Genomic DNA, 27163 nt, shown 5'->3' on the forward strand with positions numbered 1-27163 from the left:
AGGAGGTGCCTGGAGTGAAACAGTTACCTGTGGAACTGGCAGCAGCACCCAGGCCTCCAGGTCCCACTGCTTCTTGTGTTATAGTCCCGAGACTTCTCCAGAACACTGTGAATGACCAGCACAGACAGTTTGTGGTACCTGCACTCAAAGGCTTCAGGCCGGGGCAAGGAGATCAGGGCAGGATTCAATGAGAAAGAGGGAGCTGCTGTGTCCTGGAGGGTGGTTTGGATTCAGAGAGATTAAACAAAGAAGGAAGGGCTTTCCAGGAGGGTGGAATGGCATGAACAGCTCCGAGGTAGGAAATGAGGGGCATCATCATCATTGTCACCTGCCAGCTCTGACACCAGGAGCCAGGGGGAAGCCGCCACGCTTCCCTATCTCCCAGCTGTGGGTTCTGCGCCCTCTCTTGTCTTCCCTGCTGCTGCCTGAGTGCTGGCCCTGGTCCCTTCTCAGCTGCTCACTCATCTCTTTACCTCCATTTCCATCCCACCTTTCATACTGCTATGAGTCCCTTTTCCAAAATATGTTTTATCATCTTAAAACATTGTTCAGTGACCCCTTATTGCTTGTCAGATGACATACGGCACCTTATTGTAGGATCCGATCATGACTTACCTCACCTGCCACCCCTCCTGAGGCCCTGCCTCGCACCTGGTGTTGTACACCCCATGGCCTGAGCACACCGTGCACACTCACAACTTCAGGACTTCACATGTGCTGTTCCCTCTGCTGGGAATCCCCGCCCCCCCCCTCCCCATGCCAGCCTCCCTTCCTTTCTTCCTACCTTCTGTTTGATTGAGATTTACTGAGTACATAATAAAATCCCCCCAGTTACCCACCGTGAGTTAGTTGTTTTCCCCTCTCTACTCACTTTAATTATTTGTATATGTCTGTCTCTCCCATTAGCCTGAATTTATTTCTGGAAGGGATTTTCTTCTATTCACCTTCACATCACTAGCACTTACTGCTTTTGGCTAACTTATACTCACATAAACATTCTCTAAGTGTTTTGTTGAAAATAAAAGAAATGAAAGAAGAGTAAAGTCCTGAGGGATAGGCTGAATCCACTGAATGTCAGGCTGGGAAGTAGGGGTGTAGTTTATCTTTCAAAAACTAGACTACACATCTAGGAGCTTACACATTCGGGAAACTTGTTAAAAATTCACATTCTGGGGCCACACCCTTTTACCTGTTGGTTGATGGGAGTGGGCCTGGACATTTTTGTTACTGTTATTGTTGATTTAAGTATTAAGCTCCCTCCAAGATTCTGGGCAGCCGTCTTGGCACCAGTCTATAGGCCAGCCTTTGGGAATACTGTGTCATGGACCACACTAAGTACATCCCAGGCATTCGCTCAGACGCTCTTCTTCTAGTGTCTCTCAACCATTCTTTGCTTAAGCCTTTGAGAGAGTAACTCAACTGAATGCTTTAGTTCAACCTCCTCAGGGAATAAATAACCCAATTTAAAGTAAATTCCATTCCAAGCATCCTCTTCCCAGTTCTTGGCTCCTTTTGCTGTTGAGTTTAGGGGCCCATGCCAGGCCTTAACTCACTGTGCATATCCTCCCTTTCTCCCCTGCTGCCAGGCTGTTTGCTGTCAAATGTGGGGGCTGCTTTGAGGCCATCGCACCCAACGAGTTTGTAATGCGAGCCCAGAAGAGCGTATACCATCTGAGCTGCTTCTGCTGCTGTGTCTGTGAGCGACAGCTTCAGAAAGGTGATGAGTTTGTCTTGAAGGAAGGGCAGCTGCTCTGCAAAGGGGACTATGAGAAGGAGAGGGAGCTGCTCAGCCTGGTGAGCCCAGCAGCCTCAGACTCAGGTGAGTGCCATGTGGTGGGCAGTGCTGCGTTGGGGTGGGTAGAGTGAAGTGGGGTGGCCATCTGCACTGCTTCCTCCCTGGAAGGCCAGCCTCCAGGGCAGCCTGTCTCCATGGCAAGGCAGTTCTGTGTATTCCAGAAACTTTCTTAGTAAGCTCAGAGTGATCAGCTATTGCCATAATGATGCTGTGTAACAAATTACTCCCCAATTCCATGGCATGCAACTGTGGATACTTACTTACACATTCACAAGTCACTGGGTAAACTGGAGTGACCATTCAGTCTTCAAGTCAGCTGGTGTCTGCTGATCTCAGCTGAGCTTAGCTTCAGGTTCAAGACCAGGGTCTGGCCTGCTCTGTGTGATTCATTTCAGGGTCTAGGTTTGAGGAGCAGCAGCTACAGGGCAGGATCTCCTGGCAGTCGCAAAAGTACAAGAAGGCATGCCTAACCACACAAGCACATGTCGAGCCTCTGCCCACATTGTATCTGCTAATCTTTCATTGGCCAAATTACAGGATGAAACCCAAAGTTGTGGTGAGGGGAAATATACTCTGTGCAGCACAAAGCTCTGCCAGACTTACATACATCATTACATGTTATGTGTAGATGCATAATACTGTTAAAGGAAATGATGAATTGGAACCAGCAATTCAGTCTACCACAATATGAACTGCTCTAAGCCTCTGTTTCCTTGTCTGTCAAATGGGAAAGATAGAATCCATCCAAAGCTTGGTGGGTCACATAAAGAAAGGAACCAGAATATATTTGTTCTTCCTCCTCATCACCTACCTTATTTCCACCTTGAGGGGAAGGGCAAGAGGGGAGACAAAAGAAGTTCAGCAATTTTACAGAGCAGATTTCACAAGGCCAGAGAAATTATATGAAATCAAAGCTGTCTAAATTTAGTATGGAATGCCTTTCCAGAGTGTTATTCCCCACAGTGTAGAGTGTGTCATATCCCCAAGACTCTGTGAGATCCAGTGAGGTGATATCCATGTGACTTCCTAGTTCTTGCCATTGCCCAATTCCAGTCCAATTCCAGACCCCTTGACACAACTTCCCAGGCCCTCTGGAAGCTCATTCTGCCCATCTCTTTCATCTCTTTGGGAGCCTGTGGTCCCCTCCAGCCTTACTGGATTCCAGCAGCCATCAGTGTCTCCCACCCACTTCCAGACCTGAAAGGCCTGTTTCCTCTCTGCCTCTCTCCCTCTCTTGTCTCTTTAGCACATCCACTAGGTTTCCCTCTAAATGCTACTTCATTGGGGAAGCCTCTTATTCCTGGTGCTGGGTGAGTTTAACCTTAATTTCTCCTGCGACAGTGATCCCACTTGATCGTGGTTGCTTGTTTGGTTGTTTCTCATTCCTCTCAGAGTGCTAAGCTCCATGAGGGACAGTGTGTGTCTTATTTACCACTGCGTCCCCAGTGCTTAGCACAGTCCTGCCACATTGAGGGTGCTCGATACCCTCTCTGTTAAAGAGTGAATAAACACATGAAACAAAAGCACCATGGCCTGCTGATTAAGCTCAACAGCTTTGGAGACAGACAGATGGGGTGCCTTATCCTGGCTGCAACACTGTATCTGTGTGATTCCGGGCAAGTTTCTGAACCTCTCAAAGCCTTGATTTTTACACCTGTGAAATGGTGATAATCGTGCCTATCTAACAGGTTTATTGTTGAGGAATAAAAGAAATCATGCATATAAAGATCCTAGTGTTCAATAAAGGCTGGTGCTTAACATCTGCTGGTTTTAGTCAACATCTTCATAGCCCTTGTGTTTTGCTTCCTTTCCCTCCCACTTAGTTCTTGCCTGACTCTGCTTGCAGCTTAAGTAAACTGATACCGGGACAATCCCAACTCCTGCTGGGCTTGTTGGTCTTACGTTTTCCTGGATTTGTTTTAATTTGAGGCAAATTTCTCCTTGTCAGGAACACTGACACTGACATATTGACTATCTCCTGGAGTAATTGGGCACATTCTAATGGCCTCTACTTGGCACAAGAAGGTCAGCTTACCCTGCCATATCCCTTCAGGTGTCCTGCTGTGCCCACCCACATAGACCTCCTCTCCAGGACATTACAAAATCTTCAAGTTCCCAAAAGGCTTAGGTGCTATGGTGATCAGAATACCAGCATGACCTTAGAGAGACACGCATACCCAGAGGGACATACCATTCTTCTGCATATGGAAATAAATGCTGTGGTCTAGCCTTTCTTGATATACAGTTGTGTGGGGCTTCATCACTATTAGCCCCTATATTAGAGGTTTACAGATTTTTTCTTTACTACGAACTCATTATGAGGCTTTAGTGTATTGTCCCCCTGCCCCCTTCCACACTGCTCTGCAAAAAGAAGAAAAAAAAGGCAATAAGGAATATCTTTAGAGAGAAGAATTAGAATTCATTCATTTAATCATTCAGCAAAATCATGGAGTTCCTATACTATAGAGAGAAAGGTGTAGGGAAGCAATTTTTGACTCAACGCAGAGAATGTTGGAATGGCATTCTAATGATTAGATCTAACAAAGAGTAAAACTACTCAAGAGATAGCTCCTCTCCTTCCATTTGTTAAACTAGTACTGGCAGGGTGGCTCTAGAGGACAAAACCTCTGTTGTGCCTTTCAACCCTAAAAATCTATCATTATTTAGGTAGTTTTAAATAAAGTGACATCAAAGTCTCAACCAAAATCAAGTATCTTGTCTGTACCACTCATTTTGTCAATTGTATAAGTGCTATGTGTCTTGGATCATAAAATGCTTTTTTGTGCCAAAGCCTGCTTCACTATTGAGAGGACAAACTTCTAGAGAACAGAGTTGTAGCTTTAATTCCTATGTTCCCTTCACAAAGCTTAGCATAGTGCCAAGAGAAAAGTAAGTGATCAATAGTACCTAATGAGTTGAATTAAATCTTTGAGGAAAGAAGTCCACCTCTTCTTAGGGGTTTACAGAAAGCAAACAATTTTAGAGTTTGTTTCAGTACAGATACAATTTCTCTTCTGGTTTCTATCCTGAGTGCCTTATATAATGTAGGTGCTCAATAAATATTTGTTGAGTGAATGATTGACTGACTTGTCATCTTTAACATTTTTATCAATGACACAGAAGGCAGGTTTATTCAATTTGTGGATGACACAAACCTGGCAGGGAATGCTGGTGTGGCAGCTGAAACTCACAATGTTCAAAAAGATTTTGACAAGCTAACGGAACAGCACAAAGCTGGCGAGATGAAATCTAACCAGCAGTTTCCAAAATTCAAGTGTAATTGTATGAAATGGAGGCTGTTTTGATGGGATTCCACGTGGAGTTCCAGTTGATGATAAAGTCCATAGGAGCCAAAAGGATATATGCTGCATTAGTAGAACTAGAGTGTCCCTAACAAGTAATTGTAGTTTTTCTTTTTTACATTGGTCGGACAGAGCACATTTAGATATTTGGGCTAATTTTAAATGGTACATTTTAGGAGGTCACTGGCTAATTAGAGAGAGTCTTCAGGAGAGTGATTAGTTTGTTAAATGATAAATAACTAAAGAAACTAGGTATATTTAGCTTTGTAAAAATAAGGCTAAGGGATATATGAGAGTCACACCCAAGGTTGCAGACCTATGTACTAGGGGTGAAATGAGAGATTTTGGTTCAATATAGGGTAGAACTGTGTCTGACAAGGGTGCCCACTGGACCGCCTTTATGGGAAGTGAAATTGCTTGCCTCTTAACATCTTAATTGCAGTTGGTGGAAGACGGTATCAACCTGCATCAATGACCTCTGGGGCTGCTTAAATGTAGGATGCTAGAATCTATGGTTTTATGATAATGACTTATCTGACTTACACAGAAGTGTTAGACGTGTTCACAGATACACGGGACACTGAACTCAAGACATCTTCAGCTGTTGGATACTTTTTTCTGGTGTGATCCAGCCTTTTTTGTCCTGGTCCCTTCTTTGTCAGTGGCCTTGAAGTATCCTTTCAAGCAGATAAATGGAATTTGTAGCCAAAGTCAGACAATTTTCTTTGGGGCTCAGTGGGCAACTTGGATGCCCAGGGTCACCAGGACAGACCCCGCAAATTCATGCCTGTGCTCTTCTCCTGCACCAGCGAATCTCAGGCTCTTGCAATTGGTAGGCATTGGATGTTAACTAGCTCAAACTTCATCAGATGCTTATCCAGCCCACGAGTGAATATCTTCAGCCACAGGGAGCTACAGAGATATAGGGGGAAATACCCAAAGTGCATTTCCTGCTCTCTACTCTCCACTCAACACAACACTTCTGACACCAGATATATGGGTTTTTTTCCCCCAAACACAAGCAATTCTCCACCGAACACCAGCTGATGTCCTCTAACTCAATTCAATTCTGACATGATCTGCCTGGAGATAGTATCAGATTCCACAGGTTAAGGGCTCAGTCCTACAATATTGCCTCTCCTGCCTTCAGATTCCAATCACAAGTGATAGATCGTCACTAATAGTTCTGACTGATTGGCTATATATCGGGGTTCCCATGACCCCTTTCCAGGTTAAATTAATTTGCTACAGCAGCTCACAGAACTCAGGGAAACTCTTACATTTACCCATTTATTACAAAGATATTTTAGAGGATACAAATGAACAGCCAGATGAAGATACATAGAACAAGGTATGAGCATGGAGTTTCAATGCTCTTTGAGCGTGCCATTTTTCAGAAACTTCTGTGTGTTCAGCTATCTAGAAGCTCCATGAATTCCCATCCTTTTGGGTTTTTATAAAGGCTTCATTACATAGTCATGATTAATTACATCATTGGCCATCGGCAATCAACTCAACCTTCATCCCCTCTCCATCCCCCTCTCCCTTCCAGAGGTTGGGGTGTGGGGCTCAAAGTCCTAACCCTCTAATCAGGGACCAGAACCCATCCTGAAGCTATCTAGAGGCCCCCAGCCATCCATCATCTCTTTAGCATACAAAAAATACTCATCACTCAGATTCCAAAAGCTTTAGGAGCTTTTTGCCAGGACACTGGACAAAGACCAAGTATATATTTCATATCACAGGAGCTCTTGGCTTCACATCCTGAGTATAAATTGTCAGAATTAATGTATTGAGCCCCAATGTCTGTCTCCATGTGTAACCTCAAACCTTGGTCTTGGCTGTACTTTCAGGAACTCATAAACTAAGTCAGTCTTCCCTACATGTGGTAGCCCTTGAAGTTGAAGACAGAAATCTTCCCTAAGATCTAAGAGACTTTCTAATTCTTCTACTTTTCTTTCTATTTCTTCCTCATTATTCCAACTGGCTCTTACAAGAGACTTTTTTGCTCTCTGTGAAAATACTACAATCTCTTTAAACAGTACCACCAAGATTTTCCAAATGTGGTCTGAACTAGCACAGTGTCATTATTATTCTTTGTCATGGATACCATATTCTATGGATGTAGTCCATGATTTCATCAGCTGTTTTGACCTGGGGGTGGAGGCAGGGGCCTGGGGCCTGGCTGTGGACGACCGTGACTTCTGCTGGTCCATGTTGCACTTCTTAATTATCTGCGCCTGTTGTCTTCACATTTTCCTTTAAAATCAGAGATCATCTGAGAGTGAACTGTGCAGCAATTTTTTAAAAGTTTTATTTTAAAAAGTTTGAAGTCAATTTAGATTTACAGAACAGATGCAAAACAGGATAGAAGTTCCCATATACCCTTCATCCAGCTTCCCCTAATTCTAACATTTTATACAACCATGATACATTTATAAAAATTAAGAAATTAACATTGACATAGTGCTTTAACTAAACTATAGACTTCATTCAATTTCACAAGATTTTCCACTAATGTTTTTATCCAGTCCAGGATCTAACCCAGGATATCACATTGCATTTAGTTTTATGTTATATTTATGTTAAATTGCCTTCCTTTTTTTCCTTATTTTGGGATCACTGAAGAATGTCTTGTCACAATTTCACTTTTAGCTCCTCCCCCCAATAAAATCTTTTACATTTTATTTCCTTTTAGCATCTCTCACCATAGGATCAAACTGTGGTGTTTTTGCTTGTTTACTTGGGGGTTTGTTTACAATTTAAACATTTTCCTTCCTGAAGGCCAGTATGCATTTTAGATTATGCCTGTGATTTTTTCCTTGGCTAAGGCAAGGCTCCTTTAGGTGCTCTGCTTTTGCAGAAAGATTTTCCCAGAGGAAGCCTGGGTTGTAAAGTCCCTGTCACGAGGGCTCCTTTCTGCAAAGGATGTTCTATGTTTTGGATTAATGCAGTGATTCCATGGCCTCTGTTTATCAGGTAGTCTATATTGCACTGCAAGGCTTATGCTCTGGAATTATCCTTGTCAGTTCATAGCCATGAATTTTACGAAGCAAGATATAAAGGAAGAAGTCAGCAGGAGTTATGAGAAAGCCTCATTCTGCATAGTGTAGTGCGAAGGGCTAGGGCTCTAAAGTTATGCAGCCTGATGTGAGTCTTGCCTACATTCACAAGCACTGCAAGCTTGGGCAAGCCACTCCCCCTCTCCATGGCTCTACTTCCTCATCAGTGAAAAGGGGATTATAATACCTCCTTTGTGGGTTGCCATAAGAACGAAGAGAGGTACTATAGATTAAGGACCTGGAACTTGGTTGGTGCCCAATGAATGGCAGTCACCATTATCATATCCTGGTGCGGGGGCTAGAGTGTTTCTAGGGGATCATGTCTCAGAAGCTTATTTTGCCAAAGACCCATCATTTCACAGACATCTCCTCTTCTTTGCTCTTCTGACTTAGACTCCTCTGGATAGCTGATCTGTGGCACCTTGCAGTAGTACAGACAGAGGGCCTGTCATTTTGGGTGGCTAGAGTGCACTAACTGGAGGTAGCTGATTCACACCATGGGCCTGCATGTCCCAGAGGTGCTCCCCAGTTTCTGAACATTCTAGATAGCATTGCATCCTTCAAAGTCAATGCAGAAGACCAGGAGGAAATAGTTTTGCAGTCGCTTCTAGAACTTATTAGGAAGTTCAAGCAAGAATAGGAAGGATTTATCAAACTTAGCTGCCATTCTTTTATAGACTAGGAAACTGATGCTTATAGTGGTTATGATTTGAGATCTGTTGAATGCCCATGTGCTTTTTTATTCCTGAACATAACATTTCCTGATATATAGTAATCCTGGAGATGGATCTCTCTGTGTCTTGGTCTGAGGGTGGTGGTGTGTCTCCCATCTTTGAATGAGTTGCTTTTGGAGTGGATTAGATTTTTCTCCTGCTAGTCATTGAGTCTAGAAAGAACATTGAATCTGACAGTTACCCATTAGTGAATGCACTGCACATCTGAGGCCAAAGTCACTCTTTTTATTCCTGAATAGGCCTCTTAGCATTGCTCTGTTACACACCATAATCTAGGCAGCCACCTTATCAACCTTTAATTCAACAAGTATTTCTTACAGATACCTACACTGTGTCAGGCTCTGTGCTAAATGCTGTGTTTTAGTTATAGAAAAAGAAAGGCAGAAGAGTTAGTGAATATTGAACAGCACTGTTGAGAAAAACATCTCAAAGCCAACATCCTAATGTTAGGGGAACAGTGGGGCAACTTTATGATATAAAGGGGCTGCAAGAGGGAAAAGGAGAAAATGCATGGAGCTCAGTCTGGCCATTCTTCCCTTTAAGAAGTAAAGGGGTGAGTCATTTGAAAAAAAAAACTGTAAAAATACTCTGATAAACATTGTATTTGTGAAGAAATGTATTTAAATCATATTTTATATTTTCCTTTAAAACAGTGCTTTCAAAGACACTACAGCACTTTTTAGAAAATATTAACTGCAGCTTGGTAAAAAATACATTTTTAAAAATCATGACTCAGTATGCACATTCATATGTGTGTATATGAAATTAATTTCCACACTTTGATTCAATGCTTGCCCTATATGCTGATGTTTTCTATTCTATTTATATTTTAATTCTAGTCTTAGCTTATTGTATTAATTTCATAAGCTACTGATGGATCAAGGTTTGAAGTTTGAAAAATACTGCTTCAAAGCACAATTATTTACAAACCTATTCCCTACTTTTGGGGAATTTCAAGCCAGCCAATAAATATTTTAAACATACATACTGTGTCAAGTGCTGAAAATAAGATGAAAGACACAAAAGATATCATCTCTGGCCCCAAAGACTTGGTGCAGTGCCTTACATACAGTAAACATGTAAGAACTGTTATTTCTTTTTATTATTATTATTGAGACATGAAGAACACACATTTTTATATCAGGGCTTGCAGAAAGGTCTTCATGGATGTTTTCTGATTTATTAATCCAGTATCTCTGGATGGTAGGTAGGAGGCAGTTGTAATTGCCTGAGCCTTTCAGGTTGTTTTCAAAATCAAGTTTTGTCTCTTGTTAGTATCACAGCCATAAAATTGACTACCAGAGTTACTTGTTGCCCTCAGTCTAAGGCTCAGCACTTCTTTTCTGTACTAAACCTTTGTCTTCTAGTGTATTTGTTTTGTCTTCCTAATACAGATGGATAAATAAAGACACAGGATACTCTAGTCGGGGATAAGCCAGAATAAGAACTTAATTCTACCAATTACCCAGTCAGGACACTTGATACTAAAACAGAGGAGTTCAGCCCTTGCTATAATTGTGAGTTGGGTAGAGTTTATCTTTGGTGCTTAAAAAGTTACAGGCAATATACAGATTGAGACAATGCATTACCTCTTTTTCATTGACTGTAATTTAGAAATGTGCTCACACAATTTTGATTAAAATGAATAATAATAGCCATAATTTAAAATTAGTGAAGTTTCTTTGTAGCACATTTATCTGTAATACTGAGCTGTCTGTGTGCATTCATTTCTCCTGCACACCTCTGTAAGAAAAAAAAATGGCCAAATGGACAATTGGTCATTTGTGATTTTTGCATAATGATTATGATAATGATATAAACAATTATTGAGTCCTTACTCTGCACAAAGCATTGCCTTAATCACTTTACATGAATTAACTAACTTGATCTTCATATCAATCTCATGAGGAAGGCAATGTTATAATTATTCTGGTTCTATAGATGAAGATGAACAAAGAGAAATTAGTAATTTGCTTAAGGTCCTAAAGCAAGTAATTGAAAGAGCCAGAATTCAAGTCCAGGCAGTGTAGCTCCAGAGCCTGCATCATTAAGTTCTATGCTGTGTTGCCTAGTCATCGAAAATGTACATGTATATGAAAATGCACTTGACTTTTGTTCTCATGTCTCACTGACAGCTCTCCCTGGCTGGCTATGGCAGGGCTCCAGGTACTCAGTAGGACATACTACTTGAGAGATCCCGACTGAAGAACCTTTCACATATAATTAAAGCAGTGAAAATAAGGTGATTTGAACTGAATTTACAATCCCTTTCAAAATTAATCAGAAGTTCACTTTCTGTTCTCACCTCTAGTTCCTCTTTAATCATTACTCACTATCACTATACTTCTTCTGATGGGCACCTCCTATAAGGAAATAGCCTTTGCAACATCGAAAGACAACATGGTATGTGAATGTGGAAGTACTTTAAAAGTGCACGTAAGGTACTATTATTAGTTTTTTGGTTTGTCTGTTTTGTTTTGTTTTACCCAACAAACTTCTGCTCCTGCTCCTGTAGCGTATCTGATGGTAGCAGGAAAAACCAACTGGCTTTTTTTTTGTCAAGAGGTATCAGCTGGGCAAGCCACAGCCCTCATTAATTAAACAAATAAAAGTATGACAGTGGAGTAAATCAGTACATATCAAAACTTCTTCTAACAAGCTTCTTCTGCAAGCTGACCTGTAATGTCCCACCATCTGTTATAATCCCATTCTCAGGAGAAATGTACTCAGATTTGTTTTTTCAGTAGCAGTGATGACATTGTGCCTCTTCGTAACCACCTTTGCAATGGGTCCTCTTTGGGTGCAATGGCAGGGCTTTGAGTAGGACTAGTGAATGTTAGGCATGCAGTCTCTGGACATGCAGAGCCAACCCCTGAGTTCGACCTTTCATTACCAGGGACTCACTTTCTTACTATCATGTAGTGAGGGTGGGGGAGAGGGTTCAGGGAAGATGCTGGTTTTCTTGCACTGACATTCCAGCCAAGCCCATCAACTTTAAATTTCCAACCAAGAGTTTTCGAGATGGATCTGAAAATGCTTTAGACTATTTACTAAGCAAATGAAAGAATTGCCTCCAATATTTCCCTTTGCCCTTGTGTCTGTGACCGAGGAATAACTCCAAAATCCAGTTTACTAAGGATTGGTGGCACACCAGGTTATGGCTTCCTCTGAGTACTTTGGTATTTGGTGCTCTAAAAGTATATGGAAAACTGGGTAGTTTAAGAACTGTTTGATTCTTAGTGGTGCAAATACAGGCTTGCACACTGGGAGGCATACGTGATTTTTTTGGTGATTCTGACCAGGGATTTGAGTCTTATATGTGCTTATGTGTTTGCAGTAGGTGGGATCAGTGGACCCAACTGGTGCTCAAGGTGAAGTGTCCAAGTATTCCTTCTTAGGAATTGGTAAGGGTGGAAAACTGTGGCTGAACCAACTCAGCATCCATTCCATTCATAGAAATTTGCTGAGTACTTTCATCGGGTGAGGACTCGGTATGTGGTGTGGAACATATAGAAGTACATGAGGTTCAACCCATGAGCAAATATTTTAGAACATAGACTTAGTAACAGGTGCTGGGGTGATAGCTGTGCTTTCACAAAGGTTACATTCTAGTGGAGACAGTCAATCGCCAAATAAGTAGATACACAAAATATGCTCAAATGAGGGTTACCCTTCGGTGTAGCCACCCCATAAATCTTATTATACTTATGAATTGAAAACAAAATAAACAAAAAACAACAATTTTGGACTCCTCTGGAATGGGCCTTGGGGATTTAATTCGTCTGGGATGCAGCCTGGTATTTGGAATTTTTTTTAAAAACTTCCTAGGTGAGTCTAACATGCAGCCAAAGTTGAGAACCATTGCCCCAGAAGAAGCTCTGGGGGATGAAGTTAGGGCCCCTCAGTCAGTCGTTCTTCCCAGTTGCAGAGCTTTGGTGCTTAGCTAGGGAGATTCTGGAGTTAAAACCGAAGGCGATATTTTCCTTACCGTGAGCAGGTGTAGTCAGGGTTGTGAGAGGTAGCAAACAGAAATGCATGGTGCATGGATAAATTTGAATTTCGGATAAACAACGAATATTTTTGTATAAATGTGTACCATGCAATATAAAAAATTATTGTTTATCAGAAATTCAAATGTAACTATGACTCTGTGTATTATCTGGCAGCTCTAGACATAGTGAAAATCAAGGGAGGAAGGGGTTTGTGCCCAGCAGGGGGGTGATCGGTGCTGGAGCCCACAAGGGTGTATGGGTAGATGTCTGATTGATTGACAGACAGACAATAGGGAGAAAGAAATGTAACACTGTCCCAAGACATCCGTGTTCCCGTTTCCTTCAGGTACGCGGGCTTGGCTCCAGCCCAGCACGCGGAGGCTCCCCCTCTCCTGGGCCTTAGAGGAAGGGCGGCGGGTGGGAATCTCTCGTTACCTTGGCAACTCCCCCCTGCCGTTTGCTCACAACAGTTTGAATTACACCCCTGCCTGGCAGTCCCCAGTCCGATTTCTTCTCTCTCTAGCCCTGCTCTTCCCTCGCAGCCCTCAGGCTGGATGGAGGCCGCGGCGGTGCCAGGCCAGCCCAGGCCGCGCCGCAGAGCGCGATGTGCATTCCCCCGCGCGCTTCGGCCCGTTCTTCAAAGGCCCTTTAGAAATGGAAGAGGCCGGCGCAGGAGCACACACGGACCGCAGTTTTATGAGAAACTGCAGATAAAGAGCCCGGCGGTAGGGCCATATGTTCCCCATAATCTCCAAAGCCGTCACTTCAATTAGAGCCTCCCCTGAGCTCTAATGCCCAATCCTGAGTAAACAAGCCGCTCTGAAAGAAGAACTCGCTTTCCAATTAAAAGTGTACTAACATTTCTCCTTCCCTTAATGCCCGCGGAGCAAAGCCCCGCGCGGGCGGAGGCGCGGCCGGGTCGCGGCGAGGTCGTCCCCGGTCCGCGCCGCCCCGCGCCACCGCGCGTTCCCAGGTGACGTCAGGCGGGCCCGGGATTAGGCCCACCCTGCGCCCCCCGCGCCGCGCCGCGGAGTTAATTAAAAGTAATGCCACGGTAAATCCGCCGGCTCTCCGCTGGCCCAGCCGCGCTTTCGGGCCAGCCTGCGACAGGGGGCTTTCCGAAGCAGGTGCTGGGGAGGGGTGTGTGTGTGTGTGTGTGCATGCGTGTCTGCGTGTGTGCGCGCGTGTGTCTGTGTGTGTGTGTGTGTGTGTCTGCATGCGTGTCTGCGCGCGTGTGTCTCTGTGTGCGCGCGTGTGTCTGTGCGTGTGCGTGCGCGCGCGTGTGTGTATGCGTGTGTCTGTGTGCGTATGCGTGTGCGTGTGTCTGTGCGTGTGTGTGCACGCGTGTCTGTGCGTGTGCGTGCGCGCGTGTGTGTGCGCGTGTGTCTGTGCGTGTGTGTGCGTGTCTGTCTATGAGTGCGTGTCTCTGTGTGTGTCTCTGTGCGTGTCTCTGTGCGTGTGTGCGTGTGTCTCTGTGCGTGTCTCTGTGTGTATGCGTGTGTGAGTGTGTCTGCGTGTGTGTGTCTCTGTGTGCGTGTGTCTGTGTGCGAGTGCGCGCTAAGAGGGCAGGCCATGTCGATGTTTTGGAGACTGAGATTGCTTCGCCCTTCGCTCTCACGCCTCCATCCCTCGCACTTGCACTCAGAAAGAGACGGACAGACGCACACACAGGCCACCTGAACCGTGCTTTCCTTTTGGATCCCAGGGTTTGGTGTTAGCGTCGTTTGTCACATGTATTATTTAGTGCATAGTCTCCTCCCGCTGCTCACTCTCTTTCCTTCGTGCCCCAACCTTGACAATTCTAAGGGCATACATAAATGGTAGCCAGATGTGAAGTTACTCAAATACCAGGAAAGCAACCTAACATCTTCTGGCATTCTTCAGGAGCTCTTCAGAGTGCCTCTCTGAACACTGCAGGCCCTACAACCTCTGCATTATTGCGCTCTAAAACTTGGTATCTATTGATGTTTTCTGTCAGCAGGATCGGTTGAAAGTTGTCTGTTTTTAGATGGGGGAGTGATTGATAGATTAACTTTCTGGCCTACTCTCTATACCATGAAAGAATCAAAGAACTGAAGCCATTATCTGAAAAATTCCAGAAACATCAATAAGCAGAAAATCCTCACTAGATCATTCAAATGCAAATGGTTTTACTTCTTTCATGAATTATCTACCCAAGTAATTACTTTAGTTTTCAGTTTGGCCTTGGCAGTGAAGATCTCAGAGAATTAGTCTCAATAAGTCCATGACTGTTTATTCCTTACTCTCCGATTGATGCTAACTAAATTAAATTGAGGCCAGCTCAGCAAACATTTTGAGGGCCTGTCAGACACTGGGTTAGATACTAGTGATTACAAGAGGAAGGGAAACCACCTCTGTGTTCCAGGCACCCAGGTTCCTCAGTGAGTAAGAAACCCCTGTGACAAAGTACAGTAAAATATACATGAATGTTATAGTAGAGATACAGAGTGAGATGGGATCATAGAGATGGGAGCAATAATTTCCCTTGGGGTGCGTGTATGTGTATTAAGGGGCAGAGGACTAGGGACTATTTGGAAAATGCTTCACAATGGATATAACATTGTAGTTAGGACTTGACAGAGTAGGTAATTTGCAGGTGATGAAAAGCAGATGACTATGTTAGAATAATGGTGTAGCTTAGCCTGTACTGAGTTTCAGAGTGGGGTTGTACCCATGCATATGAGGAAAGGCTGGATTGTAGGGTTCCTCTAGGGTACTGAGATCCTGGTGTTATGAGGGGTAAGATTGATGCCAGAATGTGAAGGGTTTTGTATATATTATTTGAATATATTTTGATCGTTGTGGGAAGTTTGATCAGAAGTTTCTTAACAGGGTTGTGATACTACTCAATCTTTTTTTTCAAAAGAGAAGTAGGGAGCTTGGATTGGATTTGAGGTGACACCTCCGGCAGGGGAAGGTGAACAGAAGGTTATTTCAGTATTGCAAGTGAAAGGTGAAGGTTTGAACCAAGGCACAAATTAGAGAGGTTTCTGAGAATTCATTCATTCATCAATTCATTCAATCCGCGGCGCGGATATACCCTGCTATGCACCAAGCATCCTTCTAAGTGCTGGGGATAAAGTGGTGAAAACAACAACCCAAGCACTTGCTGTAAGGAAGCTTAAATTGTAGAATTTAAATGAGCATTAAATATAGTATATAGGAAGAGAGGTTGAAATCAAGGATGACTTTGAGGTTTCTGAATTGTATGAATGGGGATTTCACAAGAAGAAGTAGAAAGTTCAGAAAAGAAAGAGGGATCTAGATAATGAATTCAGGTGGGGCATGCTGAGTTTGAAGGTCTTTGTGGACCAGTGGATGTGAGCTTCTGGTGGGCAGTTTAACACATGGATTGAGGGTTCAAGAGGGAGGTCAGACATGGATTTGGGAGTCACCGCAAAGCTGAGGGTTTAAACTAGGTAGTTTTTCACCATTGTCTCCACTGATGCAATTGTCTGTGTCTCTATGGCTGTGGGAAAATAAACTTGTGAGGCTTGTATAAGATAATATATATAAAGTGTTTATTATGGTGCCTGGTGCAAAGTAAGTGCTCAATAAAGGAAATTCATTATTATACATAAGTATCAGGGATTTTTGCTGGTCCTTTTCAGACGTTATTCATCCATTGGCAAAGGGGAGTGAGGAAATCCAAGATGTGGTGACACTTCAAGGACATCTTCCTGACTCACCAGTGTGCCCTTTTCATATGTTTGGGAAGCTGCATGTTAAGGCTGCTTGACAGTGACGCAAGGAGTCACAGCTGGCATTACCTAATCTAACAGCTGGGGTGTGACCAGAGGGAATTTGGGTTTTTGAAGGAGGGACAGAGGACACCAAACACAATCTCTGCAAAGCAGAACATGCCAAAGGGAATGTGACACTAATTCCAGCACTTTCCCCAAGAGTTAGTTTGGATCTGTGTATATGAGGCAATCATTTGATTTTGAATTGTGTTTATTTTCTTCTTAAAAAAACAAGTACAACTTGGGAAGCTGCTCTTCATCTTTGCAGAAGTGTGTGCTTTCTTAAAAGACCAAGCAATGACGCCAGAAGCCTCCTCCACTGAAAAAAGTACAGAAAGTGTTCATCCTCCACCAATTCTTCCCTTGCCAGTGTCTCGTGGCTCTCCAGGTTGCTGAAAGCCTACTCCATGTAAGGGAGATCCATTGAGACCTGGTTTGCCCTTCAAGACGCTGGTAGAACCATGCGCTGGCATTTTCTGTTGCTTTTCTGAAGTTTGAGGTAATGAATGGGAAATGCCACCCTCTCTTTGAAGAGCCCTGGGTCTCTGAGTCCAGACATGATAACGCCCAATGGGAAGGGCTTAGGACAGGGCTTCACATGTCCCTGAAAGTGACAAGGCTCCCCGGGGCCAATCCATACCCTCATCTGGGGCCCTCTGCTGCTTTAGGATAGGGGTGTATCCCCACCCAGCCTTCCCCACTCCATGGACCTCGGAGGCTGGTTTCACAGAGCCCACTCCCCAACCCCTCAGCTTATATTCTTTGACCTTGGATATACCCAAGGACCAGTGGGACAGCAGAAAGAGGTTTTCCCTTCTCCTTGTCTGAGAGAATCCCCTCGAGAGTGCCTTTTCAGATGCATACAACATACTGGTTTCAGTCGCTGTGGTGCCTGCAATGCATTTGATGAGTCTGTGTGGGCAAATTTCTAGTAATAATATATTTGTAATCATTAAGGTTTCAGAAAGTTGGGAGAAACTTGTATCAGAGTGTCTCAAAAGTTAGAATTCTCAAATTATAAGCTTTAGAATTTTCAGAACAGGTTAAAAGAAGTCTATTATATCAGTTTAAGTAGTAGAAAAAAGGATTATACCAATGTAGTCACAACTGCAATTTTGTACCAAACAAAGGTTCATAGGAACTCAATTAACTAGAACATTCAATTAGGTAGAATATGTCATTTGAAATCCTCCTTTAGTATAAAGAGGGAATTAATCAGAAAATAAGCTGGTATGGAAGATTTATTTCAAACAACTATGAAGAAGCGTTTTCCAGAGTAAGTCCCCACTCAGACCAATCTCCTATACTTTCTACATGTGCAGTTGTATAAAGCAATTGCTTGGGTTGAAGACAGTGCCCTCAGGACTCACCAAAAGATTAAGAACCATCAAAAAATAAAAATGAAAAGATTATGTCTATAAGCTCTGTTTAGTAAACCAGGAAGATGGAATGATTTACTTTATAAAACTTTGTAATCAACAAATGTTAAGAGTGTTGCTGCTCACCCTTTTGGATTGAGTGCATGGTGTTCATGAGAATAGCCCATTCCCTGAGCAGTGGGCAAGTTTCTCCAGTCTGCTCCGCAAGAGCCCGAATTTGAACTGCTGGGGATTTTCTCCTCTGGCCACCTATGACAGATATTTGGTGTGGGGAAAGAGGACTGGATCTGAGCCAAGAGACTTGGGGCCTAGGTTTGGGGCTACTAAGCAGGCATATGATCTTGGACAAGCTCCTCTATCTATCTGGGACTCAGTTTATTTATCTGAGGAAATGTGAATGTGAAATCATTGGTCTGGATATTCTCCGAGTTTCTTTATTCTGGGATGCTGCACTGTTTCCCAGCATGTCCCACCAAGGGGCAGCTGGAGGGTAAGTCATAACTCTAGGTTCATATGATGATTTGTGAATGGGGCAGTGGGAACTCTATGGGGTCCACTTAGCCCATACAGGGAGTAATTGTCTTACGTGTAGGGCTGGTCTTGTCACCAGGAAAAGTGAAACTTAAGATGTTCATGGGAGAATGTTAAGACTCAGACTGCTATCTAACAGCGAATTGGGGATTTTTCCTAGGCATTGCCTAAGTGACAGCTCCTAGAGCTATCCACATTAAATTACCATAATAAAATTAAAATAGGAAAGAATCATTATGGAAACAGTATAAACTCAGAGATTTCTGTTCACCATCGTAAATGCCTTCTCTGAAGATTCCTGTCTTAGTCCACTTGGGCTGCTATAACAAATACCATAGGCTGGGTGACTTATAAACAACAGACATTTATTTCTCACAGCTCTGGAGGGTGAAAGTCTGAGATTAGGGTGTCAGCACGGTTAGGTTCTGGCGAGGACCCTCTTCTGGGCTTTCAGGCTGCTGACTTCATTGTGTCCTCACATGGTGGAAAGAGAGCAAAAGGCCTGGGGTCCCTTTAAAAAGGCAATAATCCATTCATAAGGGCTCCACTCTCATGACCTGATTACCTTCAAGGGCCAAATACTATCCCATTGGGGTTTCAGATTTCAACATATGAGTTTGGGCTGTGGGGCACAAACATTCAGCCCATAACAGTCTCAGTCAGTATTTCTCAATATGAGCACTACTGGCATTTTTTAGTGAGAGAATTTGCTATTTTGCATCTATGGCTCCCATCCACTAACAGCCAGAAAAAGAGCCCTTGTATATTGGCAAATGCCTCTAGGGTGACAGAACTTTCCTGACTGACAACCAGTGGTCAATTTAGTGGTCACAACCAGACAGCAGATTTGCTAATATTCCCCCTTTTCATTTACAAACATAGAAGATTGTGTTGAAAGGAATCTAAGACGTCATCTATCACAATTCCCTCATTTCGTAGTTGAGGAAATTGAGGGTAAGTGCCTCAGCCAAGACCACATTGTAGTAACTGGTGGGAGTGCATTTCATACCGGGCTTTCCCCCACCCACTGCAGAGCTCTTCTGCTGCCTCCTTGGTTGTCATATAAACATAGCCAAAGAGATATTTGGGAACATGTGGAGGAGTTGTGACTAATAATGGAAATGATTGGGAAAGCCATCTATAATTTCTACTAATGGATGGCCTCCCCCAGTTCCTGACCCTTGGGTTTTCTAGAATGACCAGTCCCTCAAAAAGTTTATCTGGTTTAAGAGGACCTGGGTGCCTAAAGGAGAGCTGATGCTGTATTTCATATTCTACAATTTTGATTGCATTTTAATATATGCAAAGTTGATAAATGACTCACAGTTGAGATGATGAGAAAGCATTGTATCAAAGTTTAAGTGGCCACATTTCTTTTCATTCTTTCTTGGTGGTCCATAAGATAATGACATGTTTTACTATTAAAGGTGGTTTATATTTGATGAAATATGATAGATCATTTCCAGGACAAGCTGCAGAGATCAATTCAATTTTAACTACTCCTAGAGGCGATGCACTTTGTGGCAAACCCAATCTTTTCAATTGTTTGGTCTGTACATAGCACATCAGTACACGTATTGGAGATAAGTTGAAGAGAGGCTCTGTGAGCAAAAATGATAAAATGTCCAGTTTCTCTCTCCAGTCTCTGGATAAGTTTTCTTTAAAGTCCTGTCTGGCCTCCAGTTTTTGTCTGTGGCCTCTTGGATCTGGCCATGGTGCTGACTGCTCATAGAACTTTAGTACTACATTTTTGACCTAAAGTCAAACTCCTGGGGAAAATGTTGGCCACGTTTCATTACCTAACTGCTATTAAGCTTTACAAAGCTGATTCCAGGGAAAATAACAAAGTAAGTGAGAAGATGATTTTAGCTAACTTAGTTTTCAATATGGCTAATAAAATGGAGTGTGTGGAGATGCTTACCTGGCAAATGAATGGACAATCACCAAACCTGTGAAATCCCCTGACACTGTCAAGAACTGAATCAGGGTTCAACCTGAAGAAGAGAAGCAACTGTCAACATGTAGAACAGAGAGAGTTTAATACGGAGAATTGATTACGCAGCTACTGAGATTGTTGAGATGCAAACAGATCAGGACAATAAGAATCTACAAATTAGCAACAAAGGGAAGCTGCTACCACCCCTAAGCTGAGGGACAGAGAGAAGAGGTGATATGACTGCTGAGGACATCTGGTGGACGCTGAAGCTGCAGTGGGCCTGTCAGGTTGCTGCCATGGAGGAGATGCAACAGCTGCTGGAGACACCACCCAAGGCGGAGGGAGGTCAAGGAAATACCTGGGTTTCTCCCTTTCCTCTGACTTCCTTGTAAATGCCTGTCATTGCCTGACCCCAAACAGATGGAGCAGCCTGCAAGGGTCAGCCCCAGGTGACAGAAGGGAGACAGAGGGAAGGCAAAGAATATATTCAAGAACCAAAGAATAGCACTTAACCTAGGAAACCCGTAAAACAGATGAGGAAGAAAACTAGAGGCACCTAAAATGGTGGAGAGAAAATTAAAACATCAGTATTTGTTCAGAAAAGTTGGAGCCTTCATTTTTAGTGAGTAGACAGCAGGCCTCCCAGAGTTGCTTAGACAGGGATCAAAGTGTAGGAAAGCCCTGAACCAGGGAGGTAAGGGACAGACACTGGGATTCTACTCCTATCTCTTCCACTGACTAGCTATAGCCTCCCTTCACATTTAAAATAAATCTGAAGTCCCTGTAATGGTTTCTGTGCCCCTATGGTCTGGCACCTGCCCCCTCATCTTATCTTGTCCCCTTCTCCTCTTCGGGCTATGCCCCGCTGTAACGGCTGAGTACACCAGGCTCACTCCTGTTCCTTCTGCCTGGGGTGTTCTGCCCTGAGCTCTTCACTTGGTCCTCTCTTTCTTGTCACCTTCAAGTGTCACTTTCCTAGCAGTCTCTTGACCTCTGAGAGGCCTGATCATTCTGTATAAAATTGTATCTGTGATCACTGATTTCTCCATCAAAGTCACCCTATTTTCATTCTTCGCTTATCGCTTTTCACTATTTAAATTGTATTTAGATTCTAAAATACCTAGTTCATTCTTTACTTATTTGATATATCTCCCCCCTGAGGAAGGTAAGTTCTACAAGAGAAAGGGATCTCGTCTGTTTTATTCACTACTGTATTCCCAGAACCTAGGACAAGTCACTGCATCGTTATGTGGGTCAGTAAATGTTTGCTAATGGCATGAATAAAAGTCTCTTTACATGGTATTGTAATTATCTGCTTGTGTGACTGTCTCCCTAGCTTGTGACTAAAGTTTTGTTTTCCCTCTTTCCCTCCTTCCTTTTTAAAAGTAAAAAAAATGAAAAAATTAAAAACTTTTGGTCATTTCTCAAATAAATAAGACACTCTTGGGTAGGGTATATGATATTACTTCATGATTCTGTAGTTGCAACTAACAATGCTAATGCTTTGAATTTCTTGAATGCTTATTGTGCCCAGTACAGGAAACTGGGATTTGGAGAAATTAAGTAATCTGTCCCCACAGAGCCAGCAGTGAACCCAGGTCTCTTTGACTCTGAAGTCCTAGACTGCTCTTCAACTTTTCACTCTGCTGGCTCTGCATTTTAGAAAACAGAAACACAAGCCTCTTCTTGGTCAGCTCTGCTTACCACTCCTTTACTGTCCGTGCTCCTGTCTGCTCTCTCATGCTAGAATATTCTTGCTTCCTCCTTTATTTAAAAATTATTTTCATTAAATCCTTCCTACTCTTTCTACAGGTGTTCTTGAGAAAGCCTGCCCTGATCCCCTGTGCCCACAGCAGGTCCCCTCCATTGTATTCCCCCAACAACGTGTACTTTATCAAAACACTTCTCATCCTGTTATGTAAAGGCCTGCTAATCTGTCATACACTCCACTAGGCTGCAATTCTTTGAGGCAGGGACTCTGTCTTGTTCATGGATGTATATTAGGCACTTTGCAAAATAAATACTTTTAGATGAATACATGAATGATGGACATATGATGACCCTCTGTATATTGAAGAATATTTATTTATCCCTGAAGATTAAGCATCTGTAAAACTACAAACTCCTTCAATAAGAAAGTAAAATTCAACTTTACAGAAGACTGGTCTATGCACAGCTTCTCAGATGCACATCCATTACATAGACTAAGGCACAGGATATAAAGAGTAGCTATGTTAACTTAAAACACAATAGCAAGGTTAAGTGCGGCACCTCTTCAGCAGCTGCTGTTATAGCCCTTTAGTCACTCACATGTTCCTGAGGTTCAGCTGTATGCACAATGGCTGAACCTCAGGAACATGTGGGGATGAACCTTAGTGGGGATGAAACAGCTGACTGTGAGGTAGGACTCATTTAAACGCTTGATCTAGGACACTACGCTAAACAGACACATTTGATGACATTTGTGTTCTGTGAGAGCTGCACAGCTTTGAAGTCATCTGAGTCTTGCAAACAGAAGGGCTGCTCAGCACTTTGCCTCGATCCTGGAAGAGGTGATAATGAATAGAGGTGGAAGAGAGCAACTTGAGCATGAAGGTAGAGGACAGGTGAATCACGATGCAGAGTCCTTTCAGGGGCTCGCTGCTCTTGACCAGCCCAGCTATTCATGGCTCTGGTGTTTAGCAGCCATCACACTTGACAAAGAGGAGGTAGAACTGACCCCTGCCTGGTAGCGTACTTCATGACATTGCATACCAAGGGTCAGGCCTGTTTGTGTCAATCTTAGGTCACCATAAACTCATCCTCACCTTTACCTCCAGTCATACCATTATTTTTACAGAGGAAAATACTGATTTTTTTTTTTAACACAGTTTGTTCTTCCCTAGTTATCAAAATTAGCAGGAATCACTCTGAAGATTTGGTTGAAATAGTTGAAAAGGTATGAAGGTCTCTATCGATTGAAATGCAAATATGTTATGGTCATTTGCACTTCTTCAGAAACTCCTATCAGACCTCCGTGTGTGTGTGTGTGTGTGTGTGTGTGTGTGTGTGTGTGTGTGTGTGTGTGTGTGCAGGGCTGGGGGGGGAAGGGAGAGGGAGGTACATTCTAGATCAGTGGTTCTCAAAGTGTGGTTTCTGGACCAGCAGCATCAGCATTACATGGGATATAGAAATGGAAAGTCACGGACCCCCTTCCAGACCTACTGAATCAGGAACTGTGGGGGTGGGCTCAGCAATCTGTGTTTTTAACTAGCCCTCTAGGTGATTCTGAGACATATTCAAGTTGAGAACCACTGCTTTGGGGTCTAGACTATAATTACAGTGGTCTTAGGTTCAGAGTAACTGTATTTTTCCTCTAACCCCCATCTCAACAATAAACTATACACTTAACAAGTAATGACAGGATTGGAAAGAAGAGTGTTTAGTGTTAGAAATTCAAGGCTACCTAATTACACTAAGTGTTGGTGATGGTGCTGTTAGCAATGATTTCATCTACATCAAGATCATCTTGGGGCATCCAATTTCACTGCAGGGTAATAATCATAAATACTCTCCAAATGGCCATAATGGAGTTCACTGCACACAGTTATACTCAGTCTGTGGTTAACTTAGGGAATGCTTTCCTCACCTAACCTTGTGCTCTCACACATGAAGCACTGTGACTACGGGAGTAGCAGCTGAAGATCTCTCAGTCACGAGGGGCTGCCCAACCTGCCAGGGCTGAGGCCTCCTGGCCAAGCACTGCCCTACTTCCTGCACGCTGTTCTCAGAGACTATGTGCTCCAGCCACGGGAGGGCTGCCTGGATGACAGACCATACCATTGTCCCTGCCCTGCAGTGTTGTTCTCCCTCTCTGCTCTGTTTCTATTTTCTTCTCTTTAGTCTCTCTCCTTCTGCTATCTATCCCTAATTATCCTAATTTTGGGTTTCTCTTTTTTGTGACCTGTTTTCCTGTCCTCCTGTTGAAACGTAACTGGATGGGTCTTAATGAAACAGTGGGCCACCTGTGAGATCCATATCAACATGAGAGAGAAATTCAGATTGTAGTTCAAGGGAAATCAGTTTCATCCCGGCTGAGCCCTAGCCATAGAGGCAGCTAATAATTCTTCAATAATTTTTACAACCACAACAAACTTGAAAAAATCGAAAAACAGGACTCTACAGTGTGCTTGTTTGTGCTTTATCAGTATGACCTTTGACTTATTTCTGTTAATTCTGCATCAGTTGAATATGAACTATTTAACAGTTAATTATTAATTTCTTGAGTGCTTAGTATGGTGTTGTGTTTTAGAAGATACAAAGATGATTTAGACTGTATCTCTGTTTTCTAGAAGCTTATTCTAGCTATATAGAAGATACACAAAATTATAATGATGATGATAATTGGCCAGCATTTATTAAGTTCTTACCATGAGCTATGAAGACAACTTGTTTCAATCGATTCTTATGATTATCCTGTTCAACCCCATTTTATAGATGGGGACACTGAGACTAATGCAGGGGGAGCTTGGCCAAGATCACTAACTAGTAAATGGTGTAGTGAAATATTTGGGTCCAAAGCACTGCTCTTAACCACTCTGCGATACTGCCTCTAAAAGTTAGGCAAAACAGAATCTTTATATTAGTCTAGTACACTATTTTTTCAAATTCACACTTAGAGCATAGTTGGAGAATAATGCAAGACAGTGTATGAAATTGTCTTCTAATTTGAATATACTTGAGTAACTAAAATGTTTGAGATAGACAAACATGTGGTCTAGGCATGTGGAAAGGGAAGAAATCAACCTGGACAGGAGTTAAGGAAGGCTTCAAGGAGAAGATAGGTTTGTACCTTTTCATTGGCACAGAATTATGGAAGCTTTCCTTACTCACCCCTGTCATTTTTTAGTCCATTGCTCTATTTTCTTTTCTTCCCAGCATTTAACATTGTCAAAGACTAGATTATGTTTTTATTTATTCACTGTCTGTCTTCTGCTACTAGAGGCAGGAAGGTAGAGGCTTTGTCCATCTTGTCTATTCCTCCTTATCTTGGGTCCAAGCCAATGGCTGCACATAGTAGGCACACTTAAGATGGAGTTGTTAAATGGTGAGAATTTTCCCTATGAGCAGTTTGAGTTTCATAGACAGTGGAGATATGTAGTAAGCTCATTGACATTCAAGAGGCATAATAAAAATATTTAAAATACCTTACATTTTTATTACAATTTTTTTTCAAAGTGCTTTTACCTACTCCATCTGTTTTGAGTTCATAACAATCCTATCAAGGTCGCTTGTCAAGTCTTTAATTTGATTTTACAAATTAGGAAGGTAGGGCTGAGAGAAGTTAGGTCATTTGCCTTAGGTCACACAGCTGGTCAGTAGTAGAGGTAAGAACAAAGTTTAGGTGTCTGACCCGACTTTTCCCTGCTCTTTTGAGATAGCCTGTCAGTGGTTTGTGCAATGGACTGGAGTCTAAAGGCACAGACCTGGCTGGGTATTGGCCTTGGCTTACCTCTCCAAACTAGCAGAGGGTCCAATTGGAACCAGGGCGTCTTGGCCAAGGGCTCAAGCAGTCTCATCAACTGTGGTCATCCAGGCAACCTCCCTCTATAATTGAGTCCACAGTGAATTTGACCAGGGAGGATTCACTTCTGCAATGAAAGCATTGAGAACATTTAGAGCATTAGCCAACTCACTCCAACTCCCCAGCCACCTAGAGGATTGTTGTCCTGGTCTTTTTTAATTTGGAGGAATAATTAATCCTTTGTCTTCCAAACCTGCCTAGAAACAATTTAATTTTCTCAGATAATTTATCCTCCTGAAGACTAGTAGTTAATGCACAAAAATTTGACTACTCCAAAGAGAGATGATATTTGATCCATTTAAGTCAGTTCTCAAATCGACCAACAACTTTATTAATATGAGCCTAGTACAATGCCATCCATAGAATACTCCGAATCTACTGAGCCATTGGGCAGCTGGATTAATCAGCTTTTATTTAGACTGATTTCGGAGCTCCAAATGTCTGAATTAACTTGTTATGAGCTTCAGTCTCCCTCTCAAAGTCTAGCTAAATCAAAACAGTACAAATTATGGTTTTCATTTAGTGTATTTATCCACGCTTGAGTTGTATATAATGATGTTGGTGTAGCAGGAATCTTCTGATGTTCTGATGGTCAGTATTTCCAGTGTATGACAAATCTATGCGTGGGTATGTCCAGCATTTACAGCTGTGCTTATCATTTAGATTGCAAGTAGCCATGTTTTTATTAGGAAGGTGAAAGAGATGGAAAAATTCAGAGAGGGAAAGATGCAGTGTGTGTGTGTGTGTGTGTGTGTGTGTGTGTGTGTGTGTGTATGGAAGAGAGGTGGGATAGGTGTTAGCATGAGACTTATTCAAATGTGAAACGGCCTGAAACTGATGTAAATCAATAGTAATTCCGCCAGTCAGTACCAATACTGTCCTGTTTCCCTACATACTTGCCAAGCACAAGGTCTCCCTTCACGAGCACCAGCCAGTGAAGGAAAGCAAGATGAGAGGCCTCCAGGCTGTGGCGTTTGCCAGCGCTCACAGAGTGAACACACAGCTCCCCTTTGGGGCCTGCCTGGGCCTCGGTGTCTGAGCTAGAATGCCCTGCCCCTCCCTTCTCCTTTCCTGGCACAGACACTCCCATCTGCAGGGGACATCT

At 42.9% G+C, this 27163-nt stretch overlaps 1 protein-coding gene across 1 annotated transcript in view; it reads left to right on the forward strand.

The window, feature by feature from the left end:
* Positions 1–1586: 1586 nt before the first annotated feature.
* LMX1A (LIM homeobox transcription factor 1, alpha) overlaps positions 1587–27163 on the forward strand; it is a gene marked incomplete at its 5' end in the record, with an annotated part of 42259 nt that continues 16682 nt past the window's right edge. Inside the window, one exon of the mRNA XM_008584901.1 lies at positions 1587–1819. Coding sequence (XP_008583123.1) covers positions 1587–1819 — 233 coding nt within the window. The remainder of the gene's footprint in view (positions 1820–27163) is intronic.

Source organism: Galeopterus variegatus, unplaced genomic scaffold (assembly GCF_000696425.1).
Source record: "Galeopterus variegatus unplaced genomic scaffold, G_variegatus-3.0.2 Scaffold3401, whole genome shotgun sequence".
Taxonomy (NCBI): domain Eukaryota; kingdom Metazoa; phylum Chordata; class Mammalia; order Dermoptera; family Cynocephalidae; genus Galeopterus; species Galeopterus variegatus.